Here is a 13895-nt window from a genome sequence, read left to right as displayed (position 1 = left end):
ATTTTTTACCTCAACCACTAAAACCCTGCTGGAGAGAAACAGGGCCAGCAATGTTTTCTATTTACATGCAAGATGCGTCATGGGAAATGGCACACATGCATGCCAGCTTTCCCACACTGATTCATTTCCAGAAACCAAGTACCAGTTTTGGAGTTCTTTCTTTCCTTTTGAGACGAGGTTTCACTATATATTCCAGGCTGGCCTTGAACTCACGGTATAACCCTAGCTGGCACTGAACTTGTGACAGTCCTGTCTCACCTCTGAGTGCTGGGATGACATGTATGTGCTTCTAAAGATTGGTAGACTTTATCTTAGGTTCTTAATCAACACCCACCTCTAGGAAACCTCCACTTTCAGTTCAGCTTCAGCAATCAAAGAAGGAAGGGTCCAGCCGTCACTCACTCTATCATTTCTAGCCAACAAGAAAACTGACATCTTAGAAGATAGAACGGACCCTGGGGTGGGGGTGCTGCCTCATACACTGAGGCAGTCGGCCACCTTGTTACAGCAGCTGGCATGGTTCTGCCTGATACAGGTGGGAGGCTTGAGAATCTAGACAATAGCTGACATGTTTTCTGGTCTATCACAACACTATCCTTCCACAGATATAGGGAGCCAATGGCAATCGCATTATCCTTGGCGTGTATCATGTAGGACAAAGAAATTGCTTTCCCTGACCTGAGGGGGTCTGACCTTCAGGAAGCTGGGGGAGGGACATGTGCATGTTTAACCCGGAAGTTCCAGCGTGCTGTCTGCCTTACACATAGCCCTGCAGTCACGGGCTCCTCTGCTGCCAACTCCACGGGCTGATGTGTGAGCATAAGTGAGCGTGTGTAAACTGGGCCACGCTGGGAAGTGTGAATATGATGGTCATAATCCCCACAGGCCCATGGCCATCATAAACCTTCACAAGGCACATGAAGAAAGCCACTCAGTAACCTCTGCAAGGGATGTGTGCTGGTTAATTTTGTGCCAACTTGATGCTGGTTGGAGTCAGCTGAAAGAAAGGAACCCCAATTGAGAAAGGGTCTCCATAAGATCAGGCTGGAGGTAAGCCTGAAGAGAAGTTTCTTAATTAGTGATTGATGTGGGAAGGCCCAGGCCATTGTGAGTGGTGCCATCCCTGGGCTGGTGGTCCTGGGTTTTATAGGAAAGCAGTCTGAGAAAGCCATGTGGAGCAAGCCAGTAAGCAGCTCCGCTCCATGGCCTCTGCATCAGCTCCTGCCTCCAGGTTCCTGTTCTGCTTGAGTTCCTGTTCTGACTCTCTTGATGATGAACAGCAATGCTGAACTGTAAGCTAAATAAACATACATCCACACACATAAAATAATAAAATTTTAAGATACAACAGAGCTACCATTTCGTTTTACTCTGCCTCAGCCTCTGACAACCGTCTTTAGGTGACAGGAATGCACAGTCCTATTGACAGGGATAAAGTGCCCTGCATGCCCTTTCTTGGTGGGTTTAGTCCTTGAGCTATTTGCCTGTTCCACGGAATGTTCAAGAGCACTCTCGCTTTGCCATGCACAAAGACAAAGGGCTCCCACAGCTCAGACAAGGCTGACCTTGTGGGGAAAGAGCGAGCTGGCTGGAAACACCAAAACAATATTTGAACCATCTTTTGGATTCTATGCATATTCAAGGTCTGCAAATTTCCAGTTTCAGGAAAAAAAGTCACAGAAAGTACTAACTATGAAAAGGGTAAAAAGGGACAAATTGGACTTCATTTAAAATTTAAAAACCTTCTCATTAAAAGACGCAATTAGAAAACAAAAAGGCAAGTCACAGACTGAGAGACACATTTCCAGCAGCCCTGACAGAGCCCTGACAGAGCCCTGACAAGCAAGGGCTGTACAAGAAAATCACCACAGGCCCAGCACGTGAGGTAAGAACTCCATTCAGAAATGGCAAGAACCGAACAGATAGAGACCTCTCAAAAGAAGCCATGTATGTGGCAATCATGCAGAAGGGGGTTAACCACAAAAGCCACTGGGGAAATGCAGGCGACCCTCACAATAAGAAGCAACTTCACACCCACCAGGCTGCCATGGGAGACTGACACTATGAGAGGCTGACACCCCCAAACACTGGTGTTGAGGCACAGCACCAGGGAAGTCCCAGCACTGCTGGTGTAGGCATGAACCGGCCTGGCATATCAGACAATTGTGACACTGTTTTTTCTTCCTTCCTCCCTCTCTCCCTTCCTCCCTCCCATCCATTGATTTTACATGTAAGAACATATTTGTGTGTGCAAATATACATCTATACGGGGGGTACCCAGGTGCACATGCATGGAGGGACCAGAAGACAACTTCCAGTGTTATCCTCAGCAATGCTATCCGCCTGGCTTTTGAAGCAGTCACTCACAGGCCTGGAACTCGCCCACTGAGCTACACTGTCTAGCCAATAATGGTCTGTCTTTGCCTCCTCGGTGCTGCGATTACAGGTGTTGTTTTGTGGGTTCTAGGGATGGAAATCAGGTCCACACAGAACATGCTACACTGACTGAGTTATTTCCTCAGCCACATATAACAGTTTCCTATGAAACTAACCATGATCCTATCTTGTGACCTAGCAGGTTGTCACCCAGGGAAGCAAGGAGAAGTGAGACCAGACATCTACAGTGAGACTTGTATGGCAATGCACCCAGCAGCTTAATTTACAGCAGCCTACACAGGGGAGCCAATCAGCGACCTTCAGGAAGGCAGAGAACCCTGCGTGCACACAGAAAACGATAAATAAGAGAATGCTACACAGCAACACGCAAGTGACCACAACGCGACACTGCAGACACTAGATGGATGAGTAAGTCCAGACTAGGCCTGGAATCCAGCAACAGACATAAGTCCTGCCTGGTGACAGGATTCAGGAAACTGCTGCTTCTGATAGGATGGGAGGGATAGCCAGACGGCTGCCAGGGAGAACGTTCCATCACTGTGACAAAACTCATGAGCGAATCAGTCTATACGGAGGGAAGATTTACAGCCAGAGGATTCGGCTCTTGCTCACTTGTCCCTGTTGCTTTGGGTCTGTGGCTACACAGCATGTCATAGGGGAGTCTGTTTATCTCATGGTAGCCAGGAAGGAAAGAGAGATTAAGGGGTGGGGCCCCAAAATTTCTGTCAGAGGCCATGCCTCCACATTGACCTTACTTCTTCCCACCTAGCCCTCCTCCTCCGTGTCCTAAAGGTTCTAGGGTTTCCCAATTAGAGCATCACAGGTTGAGGATGAGTCTTGAGCACAAGAACTCTGTGGTAGGGACAGTCTAGAACTTTGTGGGTGGACAGTTTAAAACTCTGTGGGTGGGCAGTCTAGAACCCTGTGGGTTGACAGCCTAGAACTCCGTGGGTGGGTAGTCTAGAATTCTGTGAGTGGACAGTCTAGAACTCTGTGGGGCAGTTCTAGACCTCTGTGGGAGACAGTCTAAATCTCTTGGGGGGAACAGTCTAGAACTCTGTGGGGCCGGTTCTAGACCTCTGTGGGAGACAGTCTAAATCTCTGGGGGGACAGTCTAGAACTCTATGGGTGGACAGTCTAGCCCTCTAGTTGGGAACAGTCTAGACTTCTGTGGGGGAAGTCTAGACCTCTGTGGGGGACAGTGTAGAGCTCTGTGGGGGGCAGTCTAGACTTCTGGGGAGACAGTCTAGATCTGTGAGGGGACAGTTTGGACATAAGCTAGAAAGCCGAGGAAAACACACATTTCTATGGATTATGCAGGTCAGAACATACTGAACTCTTTCCGGGCTCCATGTATATTACTGTTTGCTCAACTACAAAAAAGAAATTACTAGAAAAATAGTCACAGTCTTAGGAGACACAGGGCAAACAGAAACTATGCTTATCTGCATTCTCCCACCCTGGAAGCCCCGTCCGGTTCTACTCCCATGAGTGCTGTTCCTATCCTCCCCTCTCCAAGGGATGCTGGCAGAATTCGTGGCCTACTATGCTACAAAAAAGGTGATTTCAGTCACATTTGCCAATAGCCTTGGAGAGAAGGATGCTCCTCACCCACCCAAAAGATGCCCATGACCTAACTCCCAGAACTTGACATGTCACCCTATTGACACACAGACACTTAACAGGCAACTGAGGTTGCAGATGGACTTGGAGCAGCCTATTAGACAGCTTGGACCTTGCCTGCTGGGCCCTAACGGTGACAGGGAGGCAGTGGGGATGTTTCTGCGAGATGCAGCCAGAGGGTGGCCCCACCCACAGCTGCTGCCTCAGAAGTGAAAAGAGGCTACAACCAAGGATGTAGCCTCGAGAACCCAGAAAGTGGGAAAACAGATCCTCTCCCCTGAGGGATTCCGGAAGGAGTCAACCACACTGATGTCTTGATTGAAGCCAGGGGAGACCCCGAGTCTCCTGACTTCCACACAGCAAGGGGATGGATTCGTGCCACTGACGGATCTTAACAGGCAGGAAGCTATGTGATTTAACTCTTCCCATACTTCGTGAGACCTGGAGGTGGTGGCACTCAGAACAGGTGACACAGACTCACAAGACATCACTGCTCCATGAGATAGCTTGGGCAGTGCCAAGATCCACTCTGTGCTTCCAGACAGACCAGAATGTGAGGATGGTCCTCAGGGGGACCTTGGAGCCAGCACCAAGCTAGGCACACAACTCTGTTTGACCAAGGACACCACTGCGTGGATCTGAGCAGGAGCATGGAGCCCAACAAGGAATCCCTTCATCATCCCGAAAGTACCTAGCATGGGACAAGTATCAATCTGCTCTGTCTGGGGACACTGCCAGTGGGGTCCAAAGAGGCTGGAGTCTCTCCCAAGGTTGGCAGGCAGGTAGGTAGGGAAGGCTGCTCTTCACCTTCCAGCCTATTCTAAGCCACTATTCTCCAAAAGATGAAGAAAGTAGGATTGCCCAGTGACCCCTCGTGTAACCCCTAGGACTGCCCTGTTCAGGCATAGCTCAGCCAACAGTTCCAATGAAAAGCAGAGGTTGGGGTGATCCATTGTCTCCGAGGGTAAGCATGGGAGGGGAGGAAGGGAGGTCCTCACTCCAAACAGCAGGGGTCCAAGGAGATAGGCAGTGAAGACAGGCCATAGATGGGGCAGGACAGCCTGCTTTGCAGGAGGAAGGTGGAGCCAGAGCAGGTTGAATGGAGGTTAGGCACTAGGACAGATCAGTTGTTCTTTGGTGAGTAGTATTCTCGTGGCCCCATCCAGCAAAATGTGCTCCTGCCACCTGCTAACTGACTGCCTATCTGCCACCCCATATTACATCACTTCCAATCTTGTGTTTCACGGTCTGGCTGGATGACCTGGGATGTAGCTCAGTAGATAGAGAGCTTGCTTAGCATGCATGAGGCCTTGAGTCCAACCCTCCATTTCCAACACCATATAGCCCTGGTAGTGTATACCTATTGCCCCAGTATATGAGAAGAGGAGACAGGAAGATCCGAAGTTCGAGATCATCCTAGCCAAATGGGGAATTAGAGGCCAGCCTGGGCTACGTGAGACTATCTCAACCAAACATAAGCAAGCAAACAAAAGGGCCTGGCACAGGTCCAGTGTCAGATAATTCAGAATACAACCTAGCAGTTGCACTTGAGCAACCCCTCAGAGAGAGGCTTAGGACACATGGACCCTACTGTCTCAAGGCCAAGTTCTCAGAGAAAAGCTTTCTGAGTAACCAACAGACTCTCCAAAGCCAGGCAGGCTTGAAGGAGCCCAAAGGCAGGGGGGTGCTTCACACAGCATGTGTTCCTAGACCCTCCCTGGCCCAGGCAGCCTGACCAGGACCCAGGGATTCCCTGTGAAGCCTCAGATAGGGAACCTCCAAATGCTTTGTGAAGGGCACATCTGAGCCAAGTTCAGGGGTCACATTGACAACACAATATCTGCAGAGGCCATGTGGCTACTTTGGGGGAACATCTTATAAATGATCACAAGTCACCACGGAGTCTATTTTCTCCAAGATTCAGGTGCCTCTGCTTCTCCCAGACCTTTTCATAGAAGTGCCCACTGGCACTGTGATCAGAGCAATCCTTTTCCATCAGAGCAAGGGTTTTCAGGCAGGCAGGTTTGAGGAATGGCTCTAACGCATGATGCAAGGATAGCTTTGGCTGTGAACATTGTATGGTATCCCCTGGGGTCTGGAGAGCGCCGCTCATTAGTAGGGAGTGACCTGTGTTTTAATACCTAATCTAGAGACAGAAAAAAAGACATTCACTCAACCCCAGAGACTCCTGAGGGTGACAAGGACATACACTCCAAGTTCATGTTCCAGGTTTGCACCAGATATGCAAATGACTGCCCTTTAACAGACCCTGCACACCAGCTTGTCCAGTGGTTCTGTTTAGATGACGCCCACTAGAATGGAACCAGCCAAGCCATTTGCAAGGTAACAGAGAAGCCATGGATTTGGAACCTGGCCTTCCACAGTGTAGCCACAGCCACGCCCTTGCCACACACTCCAGTCAAGCAGCCCCCATGATTGGGCCTGGCCCTGTGAGGCCGCCTTACCTGCCTGACTGTCCCGGGGTTTGCACTGCACCTCCTCCACACACTCAGCCGGGAACCACCCGATATGGCCACGGGCGCTGCCTTCCCAGAAGCCGCCCTCGCCGATGCTCAGAACTAGAGGTAACAGAAAGGAGAAAGGTATCAGTAATGGGGACAGAAGGGACTAAGCAATGAGACACCAAACAACAGGTAGAGCGAGCGAGGGCTTGCACTGCCAGCAGCTTGGCAGGTGAGTAGCCTTCAGAGAACACAGTGCCAAGGGATGGGCAGCCCAGGACATGAATCTCTCCCATCTGCTGGGTGATGGGGGAGAGTGAAGCCCTATTTTATTTTATTTCCTCCTTTGAGTGTGTGTGTGTGTGTGTGTGTGTGTGTGTGTGTGTGTGTGTACCCATGTGTACCAGATGCTGGGGTCAGCGTTCCAAGGACCTCATAGTACCCTCTAGCTCCGTTAGAATAAAGATTTCAGTTATGAAGGCAAAGCTGGGATGACCTGTTCAGAACAGATATGTGTCGTCTGAATATGGTTATGTGGAGGAGCTTGCTATCCTGTCTATACATCTTAATCTGCCTTGAAATTATTTGAGACTCCAGGCCCTATCATGGAGAAACAGAGTTCCCAGCACAGGCATTTCTTCCTCATTATTCTGACCTTAAATGGCAGATAAAGATCTGCCCAGGCTGCAGATTTGAAAGAAACAGAACAGCAAACTCTGACTGTAAATTCTTGTCCAGTAATCTGAGGAAATGACCCAAATAAAAGAGACAAGCTATTTCCATGCTGACTGATACCATCATGTTTGCTTGAAGCAATTTCCTCGAAGTGTGGACTCATGGATGTAGCCTCTGCCCTCCACACAGCTCAGCTAGAGGACAGTCAGCTTAGCCTCCCAGCTCTGGACCCAAGGACATCATCTTGGGGTGTGGCCCAGGGTGGAGGAGCTGGGTTTTGCAACGAGGCCTACGAAGACACCCTCATGAGCATACCTCAGAGCCTTCGGTGTGCCAACCCTGATGCTTCAAAGCACCCAGGAAGAAGTGAGATGCTAAGGTCGGACTGGCATCCTCTTCTGCCATGCCACACCTTACCTGTGCCATATGTGGGATGGCTTGTTTAATCACTACGTGCTGCCTCAGTTTCCTCACTTGTTAGAGAGGAATACTGTTTAGCTCATGGTTCCACTGCTTGCTCTGGAGGAACCCTGAATTTAGCCGTGCGGGTGTTTCCCCTCAAGCACAATCTGGGTATGGCGCACAGGATGAGGCCCACAGAAAAAGCAAAAGGCCAGTGAGTACAGGCCGGTGCATACAGAGGTTGACAGGTACCTATGGCACTTTAGGATTTACTAGCTCTGCTCTTTGGGGGACAAGGAAACTACAGGATGCCAGGAGAGTCAGGTAAGATACACCTGTGTGGGAAAAGACAAGTCCATGTAAGAGTGGTGTGCCTGGAGGGCGTGTCTTATGGAAGGGGGTGTGCCTGTGAGGGCGTGTCTTATGGAAGTGGGTGTGTCTGTGAGGGCGTGTCTTATGGAAGTAGGTGTGCCTGTGAGGGTGTGTCTTATTTATGGAAGTGGGTGTGCCTGTGAGGGCGTGTCTCATGGAAGTGGGTGTGCCTGTGAGGGCGTGTCTTATGGAAGGGGGTGTGTCTTTGAAGGCATTTCTTATGGAAATGGGTGTGTCTGTGTGATCAGGCACAGCTTGCCTAATAAAGAGGGAGTCAGGCTTAGCTTCCTTGTGAATCAATGACTTATTTCAGAATAGCAAAGTGTGTTCTCCTTGTTTAAGGCGATGTGTAGAGGGAGTCTCCTCCACACAGCAGACAAAGAAATTGCACTGGGCTCGAAGTAATGAACTTGGGCAGAAGAGTCTCATCTAGGCCAGATGAGAAGCCTCCCCCACGGCATCTCTACAATGCTCTTCTGCAATCTGCAAAGTCAGGAGATGTGAGGTGTGTCTTGAGAGGCCACAGTACTGATGTGAACAGCATCTATCCAGAGCTACGGCTTCCTATGCACCTGCTATGTCGATAGGGTTAGAAATAGACTCTAGTCAGGGAGGGTCACACTGTAAGGGCATGTGTGCGTGCATGTGAATGTGTGTGTGTGTGTGTGTTCATACAGATGTGCACTTGTGCATGAAGTGTATGTCTGGTTGTGTGGTTAACATGAGGTGTCTTCTTTACTCACCTTCCTGCAGTACTTTTTGAGACAAGGTTCTCTCATGAAACCTGGGGCTCCCCAATTCTGATTGGCCAGGGGTGTCAGGATCTACCTGTCTCTGTTCCTCAAGAGCTGGGACTTCAGGTGCATGTTGCTGTACCTGACTTTTTACATGGGGACTGGGGAACCTGAACTCAAGTCCTCCTGCTTGCTCAGCAAACAGTTTACAGCTGGAGCCCCAGCCCCAGGCCCAGCAAGGATGCTCTAAGTACCATTTGTGGTGGACCTGAGTGAACGCTACAGATGAAGTTGTCAAGGAGCCACCTGCCCAGCAGCCAGCACACTGCACCTGCAAAGTCTGCATCCCGTGTATTGCTGGTGAGTCTGACACACTGTGCGCCTGTTGTAAGATCAACCCACATTGCCGACTTGTACAGGATAAGGGCCTGGCCCATGGTGGGTGGTATCGCAGAAATTTAGAACCATAGCCCACATGAAGATTTTAATTCTTGCGTTAAATGACATTGGCACAGTCCAGGGACTTTATGGGCACAATGAACAAGGATTCTATTAGACCCCAGAGTAGAGAACAATTCCAAAGCCTAATAACGCAAACAGTGCCCTTGCAGATGCACTCGGACTCTAGAGGAATGCTCCCTCGCTTCAAGAGCAGGAAGGGAGCTTTACCAGAGTCCCTCTATCCCCAGCTCCATACTGGGCAGGGCAGCGTCCCACAATGAGGCCATCAGTGTAGAGAAAAGCCCACAGTGTAAGAACTGGGAAGGACCAGAAAGTTGGAACTGGAACGAGACCCTGAAGACAGTGAGGACAGTCCATGCCAGGGAGAGGGCTGAGGTCCAGCACACAAATGAGAGTTACTGGGTCGGTGAATGAGGAGAACAAAGCATGTCCTTGAGAGAAAGGCGAAAGTGAACGGGAAGGGGGGTAGGGGGAGTGTAGACATCCTGCATGTGCTTGCTGCTGGAATGATCACACTGGGATCTTTAACGCCGTGTGCACGCCAAGCCACGGTGCTGCTGTTGTAAAACAACACATGTAGCCAATGAATAGAAACCCCAGCAGAGTCCTAAGAAGGCGCCGCAGTGAGAAAGAAGCAATTTAAAGCTCACACACAAAAAGTGCAGAAAACATCATTTTTGAAATTATGGACCTCGCAGGAGGAATGAGATGGGGGAAGGGGGCTTCGGAGGAAAGAGTAAGTGAACTTGAAGGAGAAGTGAACAGGGCACTAGGGACCTGTTAGAAGCACAGAGGCACAGAGGCATGGAAGCTGAGTTCCCCGGGCTGGGAAAGGATGAGGTACACACTCTCCATAACTCCCCAGAACCTCACAGTAGCCCCAGGTGAGTGCACAGACCATAGAGATTATGTATCATTTGCTGCGGGCTGAACAATGACCAGGTGGGGAGGGCAGGGTCAGAAGCCACCTACCACCTCTACTTCACCTTGTGTCCAGTATTGGGGCCTGGGCCTGTTGGCCAATGAAAGGTCCGTCTTGCTCCACCTGTGAGTTTTATCTTCTGCTATGTGGCCCCTGGAGTCCCCACCTGCCTCTTCTCCAGGTCTTTCTGTGATCTTCAACCACAGGCTTCAGTCACCACCACCTCCTCTCTCCACACTTTACCATTATACACACTTTCCTGTCGTGCTTCATAGACTCCCCTCTCCTGTACAGGAGTGATCACCGGATCCCTAGGACTCCTGGGAGAATGTTGGGCTCCTCAGTTTGTTCACAAAAGTCCTCAGAGTTCTTTCTGGAGAATTCCTTTTACCTGGTTGATTTCCTCTGCTCATCAAACCTACGCCTACGCCACGGGCTGCCCCAATCCCACTTTCTCATGGGGTTTTCAGGCTGGAAAGAAACTTGACTCACTGGGCCCCAGTTTGGCTCTTCCCTGTACTTCTTATAATGGACCCAGGAGTGTGTGGGAATCTTCCATCCCTAAAGACCCAGTACTAGGGATACTGAATGACAGGGACCAGTGAGAGTCTCTCTGCTGTCCCAGGAGTCCACACTTCCCATAGCAGACCCTGCTGAACTGAGACCTTAGACTCTGCCCTGACTTCAGAAGACTCACCACCTTGTTTCATGGAGGCAGAGAGGCCCTGCCTTCCCCAGAAGCAGAAGACAAAGACTGACCTTTGACTCTGTCACCTCGATGAAGGGGGATCTCGCCGTCGACTTGGGGTTGGTATGGCTTGATGGCGACGAAGAGTCTCCCAGGCACCGCACTGTACAGCTTCCTCCTGGGCCCTGGGTACTCAAAGGTTGAGAGGGAGTCCTTGTTGGCACCAGGAGTGAAGGGCGACCTGAATCAGGCAGCAAGGAATAAAAGAGAAAAAAGTCACACTTTGTCGGCCACAACCAATGCAATCTATAAACCCTGGGCTAAGAGTGGCCCTGCTGGTACCTGTGCGGCCAGATAGCAATGATACATGTGGGCCAGGGACAGCGTCTGTGATGAAAAGACTCAAGAGGACCCAGCAGTTGTACTGCTGGGCACATCCCCAAGAACGTAAAGCAGGGTCTCGAAGGGACATTCGCACCTCATGTCCCTTGCAGCATCATCCACAGCCCAGGTGGCCACAGATGGATGCTGGATGAACAGCTCACAACCACCCACACAATGGAACATTATTCAGTCAGTAAAAGAATTTCTGACACTTGCCACAACAGGGATGGACCCTGGGGACATGATGCCTGACACAAGACCATAAGCTGTGTGAGTCCATCCCTATGTGGTCCCCACTGTCAGATCCACAGAGATAGACAGTAAGAGGGAGTGTCAGTGGCTCTCAGAGAAGATGGAAGGTTCTGGAGATGCATGGTGAGAACGACTTCAGGATGTTGTGACCACAGAGCTGGGCACAGACACTAGAGAAGACAGGAAATCTTGTGAGGGTCTTACTACAGTAATGAAAGCAAGTAAGATGCTGCCATCTGGGAAGCCCTCGCCTTGTTTTTCCAATTTACTGTGAGCATTGGTCACATTGGTTAGGACATACACAAAATCTTTCACCAAACATGCTTATGACCATGGGCATCCTTCTGGCCACTTTCTTACATCAGCAGTTTGTACTGAATTCATGCTCCAGGCCCATTTCCCCCGAATAGCAAGAATCCTTGCTCTTTACCAACAATGGGACGCAGAGGGTGAGGATCCACACATGAGGCAATCTGTGGAGTCCTCACCTTGAGGCATAGTGAATTCCAACGGGTGATGGACTGATTGTCACATGCTGGGGACAAGTGCTCACCCACATCCTAAGCAGAGATTACCTCAAGGTGGCCTCCTGTCACTTTTTTGGACACAAACATGACCACATAAAGAAACATGCCAGGATGTCAGGACAAGATCCCAGAGCTTTAATGCCAGGAAGGCAGCACCTTCACAATGCTGGAACCTTCCAAGAGGGTACTGACCAAGGGAAAAGAGTGGGCATTTAAAGCATTGGAGAAGGTTCCAAAACGAGAATAGGACTCCAAATCTCCAGCTCTGGTCTTTGAACCTAAAGACACTGTGGCCTCTAAACACACAGGAGTGGCTTTGAGCTCCGTGCAAGGAAAGGAAGGAGCCACTTAACACAAGGACCAGCGGAAAACGGGCTTGCAGGGAGTTTCTAGAAGCTGACAGGATGCTCTTTGATCAGCGAAGGTGAATTTCTCTCCTAGTTTCAGTTCTGTTGTGTGATAAAACACTCTGACAAGAAAGCAACATGGGGGAAGAGGGTTGATGTGGCTTGCGATTCTGGGTCACAGTCTAGTACTGCAGGGAAGTCAAGACAGGAGCTTCAAACAGCTAGCACAACCCATCTAGTCAAGAGCTTAGAGAAATGAACACAGCCAGTTTCCTTCTCTCATCCAGCCTGGGACCCCAAGCCTAGGGAATAGTGCCACCTGTGTCTCCCCACATCAAATAAGACAGTGAGAAGACATTCCTCACAGGCATGCCTACCCAGCCCTACCTAAGCAATCCCTTATTAAGACTGTCTTCCCAGCTGCCTTTTATGTCTTTTGCCCATGTGTATACAGGCCCTGTGGTTTGGGGTACTCTTACAGAACTGCAAAGGTGTGATCTGTTATATTTAATTGTACTTCTTATTTTATGTGGTCAATAACCCATGGGTTCTTACTTTTCCAACTGGAATCACCATGAGATCCAGCCACTGGACCCTGGTTGATGTCTTCGAGGGACCCCATCTACAGACCTGAAATTGGGGCTGTGGCACGTTAAATTTAGGACCTCACTTACAATGCTGATGAGGATGGATGGGGACTGAATGTTCAGGGCCTGGAGATATGCCTGGGCTCTGTGGACACTGTGGGAGGTGGAAGGCTGCGTGTAACTGGGGTCCTCCCCAGCAATGTACCCCCAACATGCTCAGGGTTTTCTAAATCATAACCACGGATGCAGTAATTACAGAATTCTGGAGGCAGAGGTACCTAAGTGGGCTATGTGACCAAAAAAATGCCAAGGGTCAGATGAAGATAGAGGACAGGGCACAACCTTAGCATCACCTCCTTGCATATCCTCTTTTTGCCTTGTCAGCCACATCTTGGGTCTTTATGGATCCCTCCATCAATATATCTATCTATCTTTCCACATATCCACCCACCCACCCATCCATCCACCCATCCATCCATCCATCCATCCACTTACTAACATGGCCATCCACCATCCATCTACTTAGCCATTATCTGTTCATCCACTCATCTGCCCACCTTACTGCATAGCCCAATACCATCTTTTTACTCACACACCCCATTTTGAAGAAATGTTGCCTGAAGCCCAGTTGACCCCCTATTATCAAATATTGGACAAGTCAGTGACTCTCTTAAAGCCTCAGTTTCCCCATCATGAGTGATGATGAAAGCTAATCAATAAGAATCCATTCCACAGCATAGTGCTATGGCAACTGCAAACTGCAAAGCAGATTAACGGAGTGATGGGTACTCTAGCTAATGCAAGCCAGTGCCTGAATGTTATTCCAGACACAGAAGTCAACGTAAACCCAGTCCTGGCTCTCTGTTTTCTAGTTCACTCTACAAACAGCTAGCTCTGAGCCCTCAGTCTGGAGGCCTGAGAAGTCTCCAAGAACAGGGGTAGGGGAATCATTGGTCATGGACCAGGGTGAGCACACACAGTAAAAGGTTCACTGGTGATGGGTGGTCCCAAGTGGGTGTTGAAGCATCTTAATAATCACTATTAATTTGAATGTCATGAAC

At 49.7% G+C, this 13895-nt stretch overlaps 1 protein-coding gene across 12 annotated transcripts in view; it reads right to left on the bottom strand.

The window, feature by feature from the left end:
• The window catches only part of Shank2 (SH3 and multiple ankyrin repeat domains 2), a 443257-nt gene that overhangs the window by 229060 nt on the left and 200302 nt on the right, over positions 1–13895 (bottom strand). For all 12 annotated transcript variants that reach the window (XM_075972893.1, XM_075972896.1, XM_075972898.1 and 9 more), the window contains 2 exons: positions 10809–10978; positions 6486–6599 (listed from right to left, as the gene is read on the bottom strand). In XM_075972893.1, the coding sequence (XP_075829008.1) occupies positions 6486–6599; positions 10809–10978 (284 nt within the window). The remainder of the gene's footprint in view (positions 1–6485; positions 6600–10808; positions 10979–13895) is intronic.

This window comes from Microtus pennsylvanicus, chromosome 5, assembly GCF_037038515.1.
Source record: "Microtus pennsylvanicus isolate mMicPen1 chromosome 5, mMicPen1.hap1, whole genome shotgun sequence".
Classification (NCBI taxonomy): Eukaryota; Metazoa; Chordata; class Mammalia; order Rodentia; family Cricetidae; genus Microtus; species Microtus pennsylvanicus.
The sequence above is the reverse complement of the archived record's forward strand: the minus strand, read 5'-3'. Positions and strand labels throughout refer to the sequence as shown.